Source organism: Cygnus olor, chromosome 1 (assembly GCF_009769625.2).
Source record: "Cygnus olor isolate bCygOlo1 chromosome 1, bCygOlo1.pri.v2, whole genome shotgun sequence".
NCBI lineage: Eukaryota > Metazoa > Chordata > Aves > Anseriformes > Anatidae > Cygnus > Cygnus olor.
In genome coordinates this window covers 187,499,152-187,512,693 of record NC_049169.1, presented here as the reverse complement: position 1 = coordinate 187,512,693, position 13,542 = coordinate 187,499,152, and the positions used below count along the sequence as shown (strand labels likewise).

Genomic DNA, 13,542 nt, shown 5'->3' with positions numbered 1-13,542 from the left:
AGATGACAATTTACTGATCTCAACTGAGCTATCTCTGAAGCATGCGGAGCTCTGACTCCAATACTCCATCTGATGCGGATGAAAAGGCCAGACTGTTGCAAAGACAACTCAGCAAGCTAGTGGATAAAATCTAGTGTACCAAAATACTATGGAAAGAAAGTGTAAGAACTGCAATCAAGGCTGTAACACAGGTTTAAGAAGATGATGAGAGATTTTAAGAATATGAAAAGAAATCAATGCAGGCACATTAACTCCTGCCTAGGTCTTGCTTCATTTTAAAGCTAAAACTTCACAAGAGCAGCTTGGCTTTATTTTCACTAAGGTGAATAAGAGCTGTTACCTTGAAAGCCATGGGACTACTCTGAAAGCAACTCTGAAGGAAATTAGATAATGTTATCAAGAATTTAGAAAGCCTAGGGAATGGAGAAAACATTAGCCTTAAACAGGACTCATGCCAGAACTTCATTTTAGGAAATAACAGAAAAGGTAGATAACTAACAGGTTTATTCAAAACATGTTTTGCAACAGTGAAAGAATACATGACCTGGGTAATTAGCAGAACGGTATGTTTCTGCAGCACAGGCAGAGCCAAATAGATCTAAGCCTGGGAAACTACATGGCCCTGGGTTTGGTTTGAGCAATAGCAAAGATACTGGGAACATCATCAAGCACAGGATGACAAAAGGGGAACATGGAGAACTTGAGATCCAGTGTGAAAACTGCAAAAGAGCTGTAATTGAATAATTACATCAGAGAGAAAGGGAATGGCAAAATACATATAACCTAAAGGGTTGCTGGATGTATAACTTACAACAGGGTTTATTTTGAAGCGGAGAATAAAGTGATACTGTAAGTTATCTACACAAACTGCTGCTGAAAGCCAAATTAATGTTTGAGTACCTTTTGTTAACATGTCTTTATCACCTGGCCCATCCACATATTAAAAATACAGAGAGTATGAAATATGGAAAGCAATTCGTTCAAATGAGACACGAAGAGGAAAGATTTGGAATTATAACAAAATATTCCAGTACCTGCGTCCATCTGCACTGTAACTTTGCTTACATGGAAACATTTTTTGGGAAAACAGCCACATGCATCTAACTGGTGGATATGCTCTAAAGTTAACTTCGAAGCAAAACTCTTCTTCACCAATTTCAAAATCTTCTCTAGAGTCAGTTATGTTTATAAATCCCTTTTCTGAAAAAGAGAGAATATTGGTATTGTGATAAAAAGGATGGATTGCTTAATGAATGAATTTTGACATCTGTATGTTTTTCATTTTGGTTATCACACATACACACACAAAGAGCACCATGTTACATCACAAAAGGCATCCCTTTAATCAAAAGAAAACAGTTCTTCAAAAATAGTATTGCAATGATGTCTCTCTGTTCAGCTCCAGACAACTGATCTGGGTCTTTCTGATATCTGCTAGAGTTGTGTTTTCTGTCAGACCAGAGCACTTCCAAAATGCTCTGACACTTCTTCCCCACCCACCTTACAGAACCACAGGACCAACTCCATGAGTTTTTTGTTTTGTTTTAGGTGTGTGTTCCAGGTGTTAACAGCTACATCTAACAGGGGAAAAAAACATATGGCACCACCAGCTTAATCAGATGTTGATATTCAGTCTTTCTCCCTCCCTGAAATGAGCTAGAGATTTTGCAAATCAGCCTTACAGCTGCTCATTTGTTTCTCCATCTCATTAGAAGTATTTGATGAAAGACAACAGGAATGTGAGAAAGCCTTCTAAAGGTGTGGGTGAACCCTGTGCTGCTGGTACTTTCCCTGCTAGGGTGGGATTGGTTTCACCTAGTGGAGCTGTCTGAAGTTCAGTGACCCACTCAAGCTACCTGTTTGGACTTCTGATACACTCAGTGGAATGAGATAGGCATGTCCAGATATATCCCATGGTAATATAAAAGATAACAAAGATGTACTGAAATGCTCTTTGAAAATACCTGCCTCATGCCACTGGCAGCTGGAAGAACGTGAATCATTCCTGGGGCTAGATGTCTCATGAGGTGAAATGAATCCCAACCAAAGAGACTGAACTACACTTCTAGGAGGACATGGTCCTCAAGGCATCAGCAGAGCTAAGGATCAGCTCCATAAAATTAACAGAACCATACATGTTGGAAGTGACCTCTGGAGATGTCTAGTCCAGCTCCTGCCCAAGGCAGGTCCAACCAGATGAGGTTGGTTGGAGCCTCATCCAATTGAGTTTGGGTGTCTTCAAGGAAGCAGATTCTAGAACCTCTAGGAAACTTGTGACAGTGTTTAACCAGCCACATGGTGAGAAAAAAACCTGCACTGTAGAAATATGACTGGACTGAGATTTCTCTTTAGAGTGTTTTTCTTTTGGTTGTAACACTATATTGTGTTTGGTGTGATTTGTGTCTGTCTAACTTCACTGGTTTAAAAAATACAAGCTGGAAACTCCCATGTAAACCACAAAAATATCAGTATTTTAAAACAAGAAGCAATTCCTTTCATGACTGTTCTCCTCCTTTTTAATATTAAGGGCTTATTTGGTTTATAGATCGGACCTTTGTCTTTTGAATGCTCTTTTGGACCTCATCTTTCCAAGTACAAGGTCATCAGTATGTGTGCTGTTAACAACACAGCTGGCCAAGAGAAAAGGCTTTCTCCAGAGTGCACACAGGGATCTTGGAGCAGGGCATGACATTTCTCCGGAAAAGAACTCAGAAAATGTAGTTTCTTTCTTGAAACAGAAAGAAAATAGTTTTTTTTTTCTTTTTTCTTTTTGTTTTTTTTTTCTCTTGGGTTACCAATTTTTTGGCATGTTGAAGTATATTTCTGCCAAAGAAATAGTGAACATTATTTAGTAATAACAGAGAGATGAGCTGAAATTCTTGAGACTGGAACAAAAGTTTTCATGTTTCTGTATTTATTTTATTTGTTTATTTTTTTTTGCTTTAAACCTAATATGTGTTGGAAAATAGCTTGCATATTCCTGAATACAGATTGCATAGTGCTAATAATTCTTTATTCAACACTGGTAGAAATTGAACATAAGACCTGCAGAGACAAAGAGCCTTGCAGCTGCAGTTGTTGGCATAATTACTGTTATGCTTTAAAGTGACCTAAACATCCCTTCTTGATCTGACCAAGTGCATGAGATGAGATAAGTTGGTGAAGTATCAAGCAGCAAAGAGCAAACCAGAGCTGTCTTGCTACAAGGGGTTATTAGAGCATAGAAGACCACCTACCAGTGTAGTTATGCTAGCCAAGCTCCCCAGGCAATGCAGTGTCCCCAAGAAATCAGGCTTTTTCTTGGTAAAGTTACATTATGACCATTCCCGGTGTAGCTATGGGTACCAACTCAAGGACAGCAATGGTTTAAAGGTAGGATGCTGATCATTTCTGAGGTTGTTACTCTATGGCATGGACATCAGAATGAAATTCCTATATATATCACTGCTGAAATTGAACCTCGAGTGCTAGCACAGATCCACACCGGCAACTGTTGCCATTAATAAATTAGGCTAAAAGTTGTGGGGGATCAGAAGTATTGCACACAATGTCCCTGTATTAACCTTGGAGAGAGAAGCATGGCTGACAGCAAGGTATGGCAACAGCCCCCCACTTGAATCCACCACATAAGTAAACAAGATTTCTTCATCAGAAAAGCCAAAGAGTCCCCAGAGGTTTTGTTGGCATAAGGTGTATTAAGGAGGGTACAACTACAACAGTTTGGCGTCCCCCAGTCAAAAATGCAATGAAAACAACATTTCAGTTAAAAATGGCATCACTCTGAAAGACAACCTTCCATGCAGAGTGACTCAAATATCCCCGGTCAATATGATGCTTACTCAGGCCTGAGAGTTAAGGGACCCAAGAAGCCAGTATTTCTGAAGTGGGCACTAGTACTAAGAAAGAAGATCTCACCCTACCTCTACACTGTCCCCTCACCCCTACTTTCCTGTTTACTAAGAAGCTATATCTAAAAAAACATGCCCAGGTATCATGCCCAGTTACTGTAAACCTTCACAGAACTTCCTGCTCAGAAGTAGGCAGAAGCTGAAAAGAGGATATTGCACAGGGAAACTAATTTCTGAAGAGACCGGGGTAAGTGTTCTCACTTCCTACCATTCATAGCTTAGGTGTTGTCAACTCTGAGAGCAACTGCATCTAAGGTCAGCCCAGTGGTGGTTGCTTCAGAGAGCCTTGTCCTTGGGGCTGGAAATCCCAGCTCCATGCACAGCTCTCAGAAAATCTCTCCCAATACATATTTCAGCAGCATGACCCAGGCTACAGCTTTCCTTCTTCATGCCTTATTTCCAATTCTATTCCTATTTAGCATATTATTTCCACCTGAGAATCAAGGTGTGCTGCTGAGGCTGTTCTGGGCTAGCTTCAAGTTTGCTGGCTTTTAAATTGACATGTTGCCTAAGTAGAATGATGTTTCCTTTGGTATGCATTAGATTTTCTGAATTTTCAGACGCAGTGTAGCTTGGTGCTAGGAGGATGGTTCACTTCAGTACCTGGAAAGTAGGAGACATGTAGACCAGCCAGTAACACTGCAGAAGTTGTCTCTGTAGCCTCAGGTTTTCCATGCTATCCATCATGGCTGCAGCAGCATTCTTGCATGGCAGTTTGCCAGCTCTGTCATCACGAGCTGTTCATGGTATCTCTGTGCTTACATTCACAATTCATGCAAAAGTTTTCATTCTGCTACCAGTTCCACAGGTTACTGAGCTAAAATACTTCCACAGGTTTACTTTTCCCTAAATTACTGGGCAAATTCAAACAGCCACTTGTCAGTCTCTCCCTTGCCTTAAGATGAAGAAAAGGTCCTCTCTCTTTTGCTCTGCGTTTTGGGTGAGAAAGCCAACCACCAAGAGCCTCGCAATTGTTTGATTGCTTCCCAGCGGACCCAGATCAGACCTCATACAGATTTTCTATTTTTTTTTTTTTTTTCTGTATGAAAGCAATGAGTGCCTGAAGGGACCGTGCTCGTAGGTGGGGTGGAGGTGCCCTGTGTGGGTGAAAGGGAGATGTAGTGGGAGAACATGGTGAGGAGGCAACTGAGGTGATGGCTACAACATCCCAAAGCCCATGGTGGAACCACAGCAGGACATTCCTGCCTCACAGCAGTTGAGACAAGCCACTGGTCATTCCAGGCTCTGACCAGGCTAATACATGGAGCACTAAGAGCTGAACATGGGGCAGGTCATGCATTTTATATTCTTGGCCAGCTCCAGAAATGGTGTTTTCTGCAGGGCTTTACCTCCAATTGTTTGTATCTGCTCTGCAGATGCCTACATCTGAGGTGATGGCATAGGGGTTCCCCTGCCCAGGAACACCAAGGCATGGCTCCCTGTAGCTTTGTGTCCCCCCCAAAAAAGCTGCTGTGGCTTTGTGTTGTGCTGGCTGGGAGTCACCTACAATAACACAAGCCAAATCCCAGCCCGTGCTTTGAGAAATAACACTGAAACAATCGTGTGGGCTAGACCTCCAAACAGTGCCAGTTCATTTCACCTCTAAAAGCACTTTAATTCTAATTTAATGGGAATTATTTGGAAAGCAATATATGTAAAAGAAAGTTCATTATTTTCAGGTACCTGAATGACTCAGTTCAGACTAATCTCTTGGCTTTCCTAGGCTGCCAGTAAGTGCAGACAGGAATTTTCTTTAGAAATCACTATAAACATATGCTGCACACCTGCGAGCAAAGACCTGCCATACTGAAAACAAAGCAAAGCAACCAGCCAAGGGACAGAATTAACACCAGGGATGGAATTACCTAAAACTGTAACCAGAGCAGTTTGATTTGGATGCACTGTAGAGGAGCAGGTATAACGTCCGCTGTCGCCTCGTTCTGCTGCTGAAGCAAACATGTACTGGATCCGGATGGCCGAGTGGTCTGTCAGATACTCTAACCCATCAAACCTACGATCCTAGTTTTCAACAGAGATTTCCAATTATGTTGTTGATAGTGCCCAGTATTCCCCTTTTTAAAAAGTCCCCTTTTTTCTTACCTGCTGCAATTCTTTGTTTTCAGAAGATAAATTTATTCTGAATTTATAGTTACGATAAACAGCTCTGCATCTGATCAGCAATGGTTCCCCGACTTTGAGGAGTAATTCAGGTAGAGGTGCTGCTTGTTTTTCGTTTAAATCTACAAAACGAAACATAGTCACTGAAACAACAGCTGTCACACTGCCTAGAATAATGCTCATTTAAATCAATGCTTTTTCTTCTAATACTTTACAGACATCCATTATTATATTGTAATGACAATTAAAATTTGAGGAAATTACTCTTTAACCATGAAATCAGTAAATTTGATGGATTTAGATGTCTCAACCCAAATGTTTGTCATAATCTACGAGCTATCTTAGGGCACAGTTTAGCACAGAGTTTAGTTCAAGTCAGCTTTATTTAAAAACAAGAGATAAACAAAATAAAATTTATACATTTTAAGAATGTTTTGAAGTACATTTCACTGCGACAGAGTTCTACAAGCATGCAAAAATGAATGATAGCTGTTTAGAAAGCACAGAAGGGCAAGACATTTTTTACAGAGACCACAGATAGCTGTTAGAATTTCGGATTAAACACAACACAGAGCAATCACAGGCACTGTTAGATTTGTTCCAGTGGTTACGAACAAATAGCTGAGTCCAGAAACTGTGCTCGGACGAGCTCCAGCGGCAGGGTCCAGCTCACTCATGAATATACCCTAGAGCGTAGTTACCTATAGTAAACAGGCTGGTGCATTCTCTGCCCAGGTCGTTAGCTGCACAGCACCATATGTAAGTTTGGAATAGTCCACCCTGACGTAATTCATGTTGTACGTTCTGTATGCCATCTTTTCCTCCATTTTCTTCACGCATTTTATTAAGGCAACTGCAATTAAAAGCACAATTATTCATTGCCTCGTTTGGTTAACCTCAAGCAAATAAAGCTGATAAATCTCCAAGCCATGAGAATATGCAAACAATACTGGGAAAACTGGATTTTATGCGGCAGAATAAAAAGGAACTAAGAAAGGCAAAGATAAGAAAATAAAAATGTCATGGTCTAGGCAGAAGAATGAGCTGAAATGACCTGAATATGCTCAAACTGGTGCATAAACAGGTAAATCTATGTCTAAAATCTGGGCAATAGTGAAAATGATAGAGGTTGGGCTTTCACACCACATCTCTGAATTCCTGCTGACAGGAGTTGCTGCAAATCCAGCAACCTTTACGAAACCCAGATCCCAGACTGCCACACAGCAGAGCAAGGCATTGCCTATGGCCATTGCGCAAAACACACCAAGGGCTGTTTTCTTTGAGTTTATTTGAACACATTCCCACAGTTAATAGAATCAATCATATATGTTAATAGAATGGGAAAAATCATTTAGATAGGAAAAATATGATTCCTTATAACATCTCCCCAGCTTTAATGTGAACACACTTCCAAAAAATGTGAAAAACTAGAGGGAAAGGAAATATTTCTGGTCTGTTTTGGTGACATCAGAATACCAGAATCTGGAACAGCATTTCCAGGCCAAGAGCTGGAAGTTTCCAAAAGAGCACAACAGCCAACATTTCTAAGAAAAATGTGCTGCGATGCTCCAAGAGTGAGTCATGCAGACACATGGATGTGCAAAGCAGCAGAGCCCACTGTGTTCTCCAGCAAACATGCTGACCCCAAAGCTCTTCTTCAATAATCCAACCAACCTGCCAGGAACACTAAACAATACAAAGTCTCTACCCTTCATCAGAAGATGGTAAACTTCCAGTCTAGAGGTTCAATATGCGTATAAACATATGCTGTACCTCCAGTCGGGTGTTTTGCAAAACGTCCACTGCACAGATGGCTGGGGGTAGCTCTCCGATATGCACTGTATAGCATCCAGTTTTCCACTCCTCCTGAAATAAGGTTTGCCTGGTTTATCTGTTAAAAATCATGCAAGTGTTTAAAAATGCTGAAATCTTTCTTTAAACAGACAGTGCTTTGCTCTTTTCACAACACATGAAGTCACAGGATTGTAATTTGCTTCGTGAGCTTTCAGTGCTGAGGGAAAATAAAATGATTCTGCCCTGGGGATATCAAGGGTTGGTCTCACAAGCTTTTCAGTCTTGATTGCTAAATGCACAGCTTCCCCACTATCAAAGACCTGCCTCTACACACCAGAGGATGATCCTGAGGCTGATACCGAGGTGTTAACTTGCTGTAGCTGCCATTCACCTCACAGGGCAGGAGCACAGACACCTTCCAAAACCACATCCCCTTCCAAAAGCACCAAGGGCCCCTGGCCCTTGGTGGAACAGCTGTTGGGACTACAAAATCTCTGCTCCAGATAGGATTGTCGTGTGCTGCTCCATCAGGTCAGACACACAACGGAGGACCATCGGGGGGTGATGGCTTCTGACCACCCACAGGCTCCTCCACTGCAGGTCTGGAACCTAGAGGGAAAGTTTCCAGGCAGCTCCCAGTCCCCTGAACCTGTCAGGCTCAGACTTGGTCTAAGTATAAAAAATTAATGCATTAAAACTCTTTAAGATTTGACTTAAAATGACAAATGCTGAGTTTTAGGTCGTCTTACAATGAAATTACAAGTTGCACCCAAAAGACTGACATTTTCTTTAGAGTCATTCTTTCATTTCCAGCAAAGCGGCATGATAAAGTGAAACTAATATTTTGCCTTTTTACTTTCCTTGTTCATTTCTCTCTTACAAGCTGGGCCTAGAAGGCTTTTTTTCACCTATAGAGATTCACATCTCAGTTGAAGGGTTCACAACTAGCCTGAAGGATTTTATGAGATGTAATTATGACATTAGATCCACAGGAGCAGAGAAGGCAACCCAAGTAATTGATATGGAGAAGATCTTTATCGAGACTGTTTTGAGCTGCTCTTGCTTGCACAAGTAATAACATTTTTTAACCTCCAAAGCTTATTACTATGGCAGTGAAGGTAAATTTTAATCAAAGATTTAATAGCCTGCCCCCTCAGTGAAGCTGTTAAAATTATAACTGGGACATGCAATAGGTCTTTAAATTAAATAAGGAGAAACTGGAGGTGTCACTTCTGACACTTGAGAGAGAAAAGAGTCAATCAGAAGAAATACTCCAAAAACAAACAAAGAAGGGTTAAAAATGTTGATTAAGTGTTGATTAGTCACAGTTTTTTAAAAACAAGGCAAGTAATAATGCTTCTTGTTAAATCTGTCTCTAGAAGTGCTTGGTCCTATCAACTTTGCAAGACTTTTAGCTCTTTGGATTGATTTTTTTTCTTCAAAAATTTTAAATTTTATATATAAATTTGGCCCTTTAAAGATGAAATAATGTTATTTTCCCTCTGTTAAAAAATCATGCCAACATAGGCCACTTAAAAAAAATACTTCTTGGACAGCCCTACTTAGAAATGGAAAATTGAACTTGGTTGCAGTGGTTGCCTTTTCCCAAGGGATGTCCTCTGTGTGGTCCTGGAGGGAATTCACCCAAATCTGCTCCCACTGTGAGCCTTTCAAGAAGCTGCACCTCATGTATGTGCTCTGCCATGACTTGCTGGGCTCAGCAGCTGCAATGCCAGCTTCTCGTGCAACTCTGTGTGAGCAGCTGCAGCACTGCTTTGTTTTACCCTGAAGCCACCGAGAATGAATAGGTCAAGACACAAGCAAACAAGTCCAGCCCATGAGCTTTGGGAGTACACAAAAGCCACTCTTGGTCTGTCCCTTCTGGCACAGGAGGAAATCTCTCAAAGGGGAGAAGAGGGCTGGTGCACATTTACATCTTTATTTGTTCATTTGCATGTTTTATTGACTAGCGAAAGCTGGCTCGCATGCGGTAACGCAGTCTGTGGTTTTGACTTCAGCCTCTGAAGACAGCTCCAAGTCCTGTGAATATCTAGGAGGGTTCTTGAAAAGCAGCATGGGAGAAAACTGGCACACAGCATGGGACTCAACAGACAACAAGAAGTGCTTGGGGAAGAGAGATACCCCGTGAAGGAAAGTGGAAGCTCACTGCTTTAGGTGAACTTTAGCCTCTCCCCTTGGACTACTGATGGAGTGACTCCTTTCATCTGAGCCATACTTACTGCGGATGAAAACAGGAACAATTATGGTGTAATTGCTGTTTTTACTTATAACCGAGAGAGTGTATTTTCCAGCCTGTGTTTCTCTTATTTGGGAAAAAGCCAAAGAAGTAACATATCTATAAAAGAGAAAATAAAGTTGTATTTATTATCTGGAAGGTAATAGGCAGCAGACACAATAAAAGCATCTGCTCCATTAGTTCTATACTTTGAGTGCAAAAACTATTCAGAGATGCTGGTGCTCATTATTTACACAGCACCTTGTGACCTGAAGTGTTTTCATGTATCTTCCTACACATGACGCACATAGGACCTCACAGCCACAGGTACCCAAGCACATACCTAACGTTGAGCATTGGGAAGGATGAGCTTCCTGAGCTTAGGACAGCTGTGGAGGTCCACAGGGAAACACTTTACCTACAATCCCATCCCACATGTCCTGTAATGGGAGGCAATAACCCAGCCTCGGGTTCCACCCCCGGTTTGGCTGTAAGAATTAAGAAGCTGGTGCTGGCACTGTTCCTGATCTGCTCTGTGACCATAACAAATCACAGACCTCTCCATGCCTCAGTTGCTTTAACTATAAAATCAAAACCTTTTCCTCACATGAACACTGCAAACCTCAAACTGATCAATGTCAGAAAGTTCCTAGAGACCTCCATGCATGATGCTATACAAATTAAAAGACTGAATTTATTTCTAATGATTCTGAGTTTAAGATTCTTAAGTACATATGCTGTGTCTACATCAACAATCAGCAGCATGCTGACTGGTGACAACATTTAAGAAAGACAAGAAGATTAAAAAAGTTAAGAAGATTAAAAAAATGCATAACATGAAATTATTATTATACACAAGAAAAGTCACACAGAAAATATTCCATTTGCATCCTGAAACAAATGATCCCTCAAATGTTCTTTGATCCAGAACATCCCTTGACTTACCGGTTCTCCAAGTCCAATGAAGGTTTACAAGTTTGGCTCTCTTTAAAGAACCAAATGCATGAAATGATCTCTGAAATGTTCATTATCACTCTTAATTCAATATCTTCAAACACATTGACTTCCACGTTTTTAGTTGGTTCATAGATGTTCTCTGTTCCTTGAGAATTTAAATAGCACCCGAGATCTTCCAAAATATTAGAAATCTGCCGTGTGAGAGAACAGATTGTTATGTATTTAGTAGCAATTAGCTTTATTTTCTTTTTCATATTCAAATATTTTAAAAGGGTGTTCTTCTGGAAAAAGCTTTCATAAATTAATAATGCTGCCTAATTGCCAAATATGAATAGAAATTACACAAAAGTAACACCTTCAACATACTTTCATTTTCTTTTCTAGTGTCAAACATTCATAAATATGTTGAATTCTACTGCACAAGGGAACATGATAGGATTCCTGTCGCTTTAGTTAATTCTGTTCTCTAGACAGACATCACAGAACAACTTCAGCCAGAAACATGATAATTTCCCTTAGTGGTTATTCTTTACTCTCATTTTTGCTTCCTTTCATGTAGAACCATAGGAAGACAGAGAAGAACTATAATGACATCTTTCTGTTTGAGACCTCAGTGCAAAGGCATGGCTAGATAAATATATATATTTTTTTCTTTAGCATTCCACTGCTTGTCATCACAGAATCTGGCTAGACTGCTCCTCAGCTCCTTGCGGGCTTTTCTGGGCAGAGAAGGTTTGGGCTGGTTGCCTTCACACCTTTCATTTCCTCGCCATTGTCTACATCCAAAGGAGAACTGCAGCCAGAAAGAAAATGTTCTACATGCATTCAGCAAACTGATGGTGGATTAATGAGTCTCTAAGCTTAGCTGCAGCAAAAGGTGGCAAGTAAATGGCTCCATCTGAAGAGTAGCTCTAAAATGTCTCCATTACTGTGTCAGGTGAAGTTTATCCAACGTATATGAGAAGACAGGATTTGCTGCCTCCTCTGTCCCACGCTGTGCTTGGCCAGGCACCCTGGGCAGTGAGTGGGAGGTGAAAATGGTGTGATTATGCTCATTCCTTGCTCCTTCTTTTTCCCTTTTCTTGATCTGAGACGTATCTAGAGAAAATAGACATATTCTGCCTCCTCAGATGCAAGGACAGCACAGCTTTGGCTGGTGTACTAGATAGAAATGACATATTAGGAATTTGGTGGTTGGAAAGTGGGAAAGTACTTTATATGGTCAAGATCATGAAAGCTGACAAAATGTTGCATGAAGCACCACACCTGTAGTAGAAGGGATTTCATCTAAAATGACTGAAATATGATTACCAGACCAGAGAAAGCCAGAAGACCTTCACATATCTGGCTATGATGGGAGAGATTACACAGGGCTCTTACATTTAAAAGACCACCCCCAAGGTCTGGGGGACTGGTCTCAGTACCTTTAATTTGTTAGTCTGCTTCTCACCTATCTGAATTATTGATTTATTTGTCCAGGAATAAAAAAGATTTCACAAGCCTGTCTTGAAACAAGAATCCTCAGGAAATACTTTAATCGTAGTTCTCAGCTGCTTTATAACTTAGTAGCGCACCATCTCTTATTGACCTCCTGCCATTTAGAAACTTGGAGGCAGAAAACTTGGAGGCAGGAAAGAAGGAAAAGATTTCATATTTGATTCCTTATCTAGCTTTGGGCTCTCAGGCAAGGTTTAGACCAGGTAAGGATTTATGGGCTTTGGTGGTGGGAGAGGGTTCAGCTTCCCCACCAGTCCTAGCAGCCAAGGCACACATGTTAGTGTTCAGCTATGGCTGTATCTGACCACTGCTTCACCTCATGACCTTGCCAATCCCCACAGATCATTTGTCCCATGAGGGCATGTAGCTTTTAAAATTGATTTTTAGTAATATTCAGGAAAGCTGATGAGAGACAGCTTCAAGGCAGCACTTCTAGGTTTTAGAGAAAAATGGTACTTACCTATTTATAATTTAAAAGTATGAATTGTGATACGTATTTTCCTTTAACTTTCTGTAGCCTTTTATTGGCCTAACTCTCTTTATTTTGACTGTGACATCCCCACACACTAAAGGGTTAGGGTGCTGTAAGCTTCTGGAAAGGTATTTCTGGAATGGACAGGAATATTTTATAAGCAACTTGTTCTCCGTTAGATTACCTTAGAAGATACCGATGACTCTGGTGTTCTTGAACCTTCATCCTTCTGGCTGATAAATACACATGTAATCTCAGATATATTTTGATTCATTGCAGAAGTGAAAGTTATTGCTGTCATAACAAGAACTGTAAAACAGAAATAGGAAACAAACATAATCCTGTCTATCTTTCTGCCAGGCATAACCATTTTAATAAAAATAAAAATAAAATACAGCAAAACTGTAGAAAGATTGCATCTTTTTTATTAAAAGGCAGAAGAAATACACAGATATATCATGTATTTGCAAACTCTGCCTTTGTGTATCAAAATTGAGTGAAAAAGCTATTCAGAAAAGCTTTCAAAAGTGCTCATACATCACACTTTAGAAGTATGTCCC

General features: G+C 40.5%; 1 protein-coding gene across 3 annotated transcripts in view; it reads right to left on the bottom strand.

Moving 5' to 3' along the window:
- FLT3 (fms related receptor tyrosine kinase 3) overlaps positions 1-13,542 on the bottom strand; it is a 41,097-nt gene that overhangs the window by 17,608 nt on the left and 9,947 nt on the right. For all 3 annotated transcript variants that reach the window (XM_040543913.1, XM_040543911.1, XM_040543912.1), the window contains exons 2-9: positions 13,167-13,291; positions 11,002-11,204; positions 10,061-10,176; positions 7,800-7,917; positions 6,728-6,879; positions 6,009-6,148; positions 5,774-5,927; positions 1,035-1,200 (exon numbers count right to left, since the gene is read on the bottom strand). In XM_040543913.1, coding sequence (XP_040399847.1) covers positions 1,035-1,200; positions 5,774-5,927; positions 6,009-6,148; positions 6,728-6,879; positions 7,800-7,917; positions 10,061-10,176; positions 11,002-11,204; positions 13,167-13,291 — 1,174 coding nt within the window. The remainder of the gene's footprint in view (positions 1-1,034; positions 1,201-5,773; positions 5,928-6,008; positions 6,149-6,727; positions 6,880-7,799; positions 7,918-10,060; positions 10,177-11,001; positions 11,205-13,166; positions 13,292-13,542) is intronic.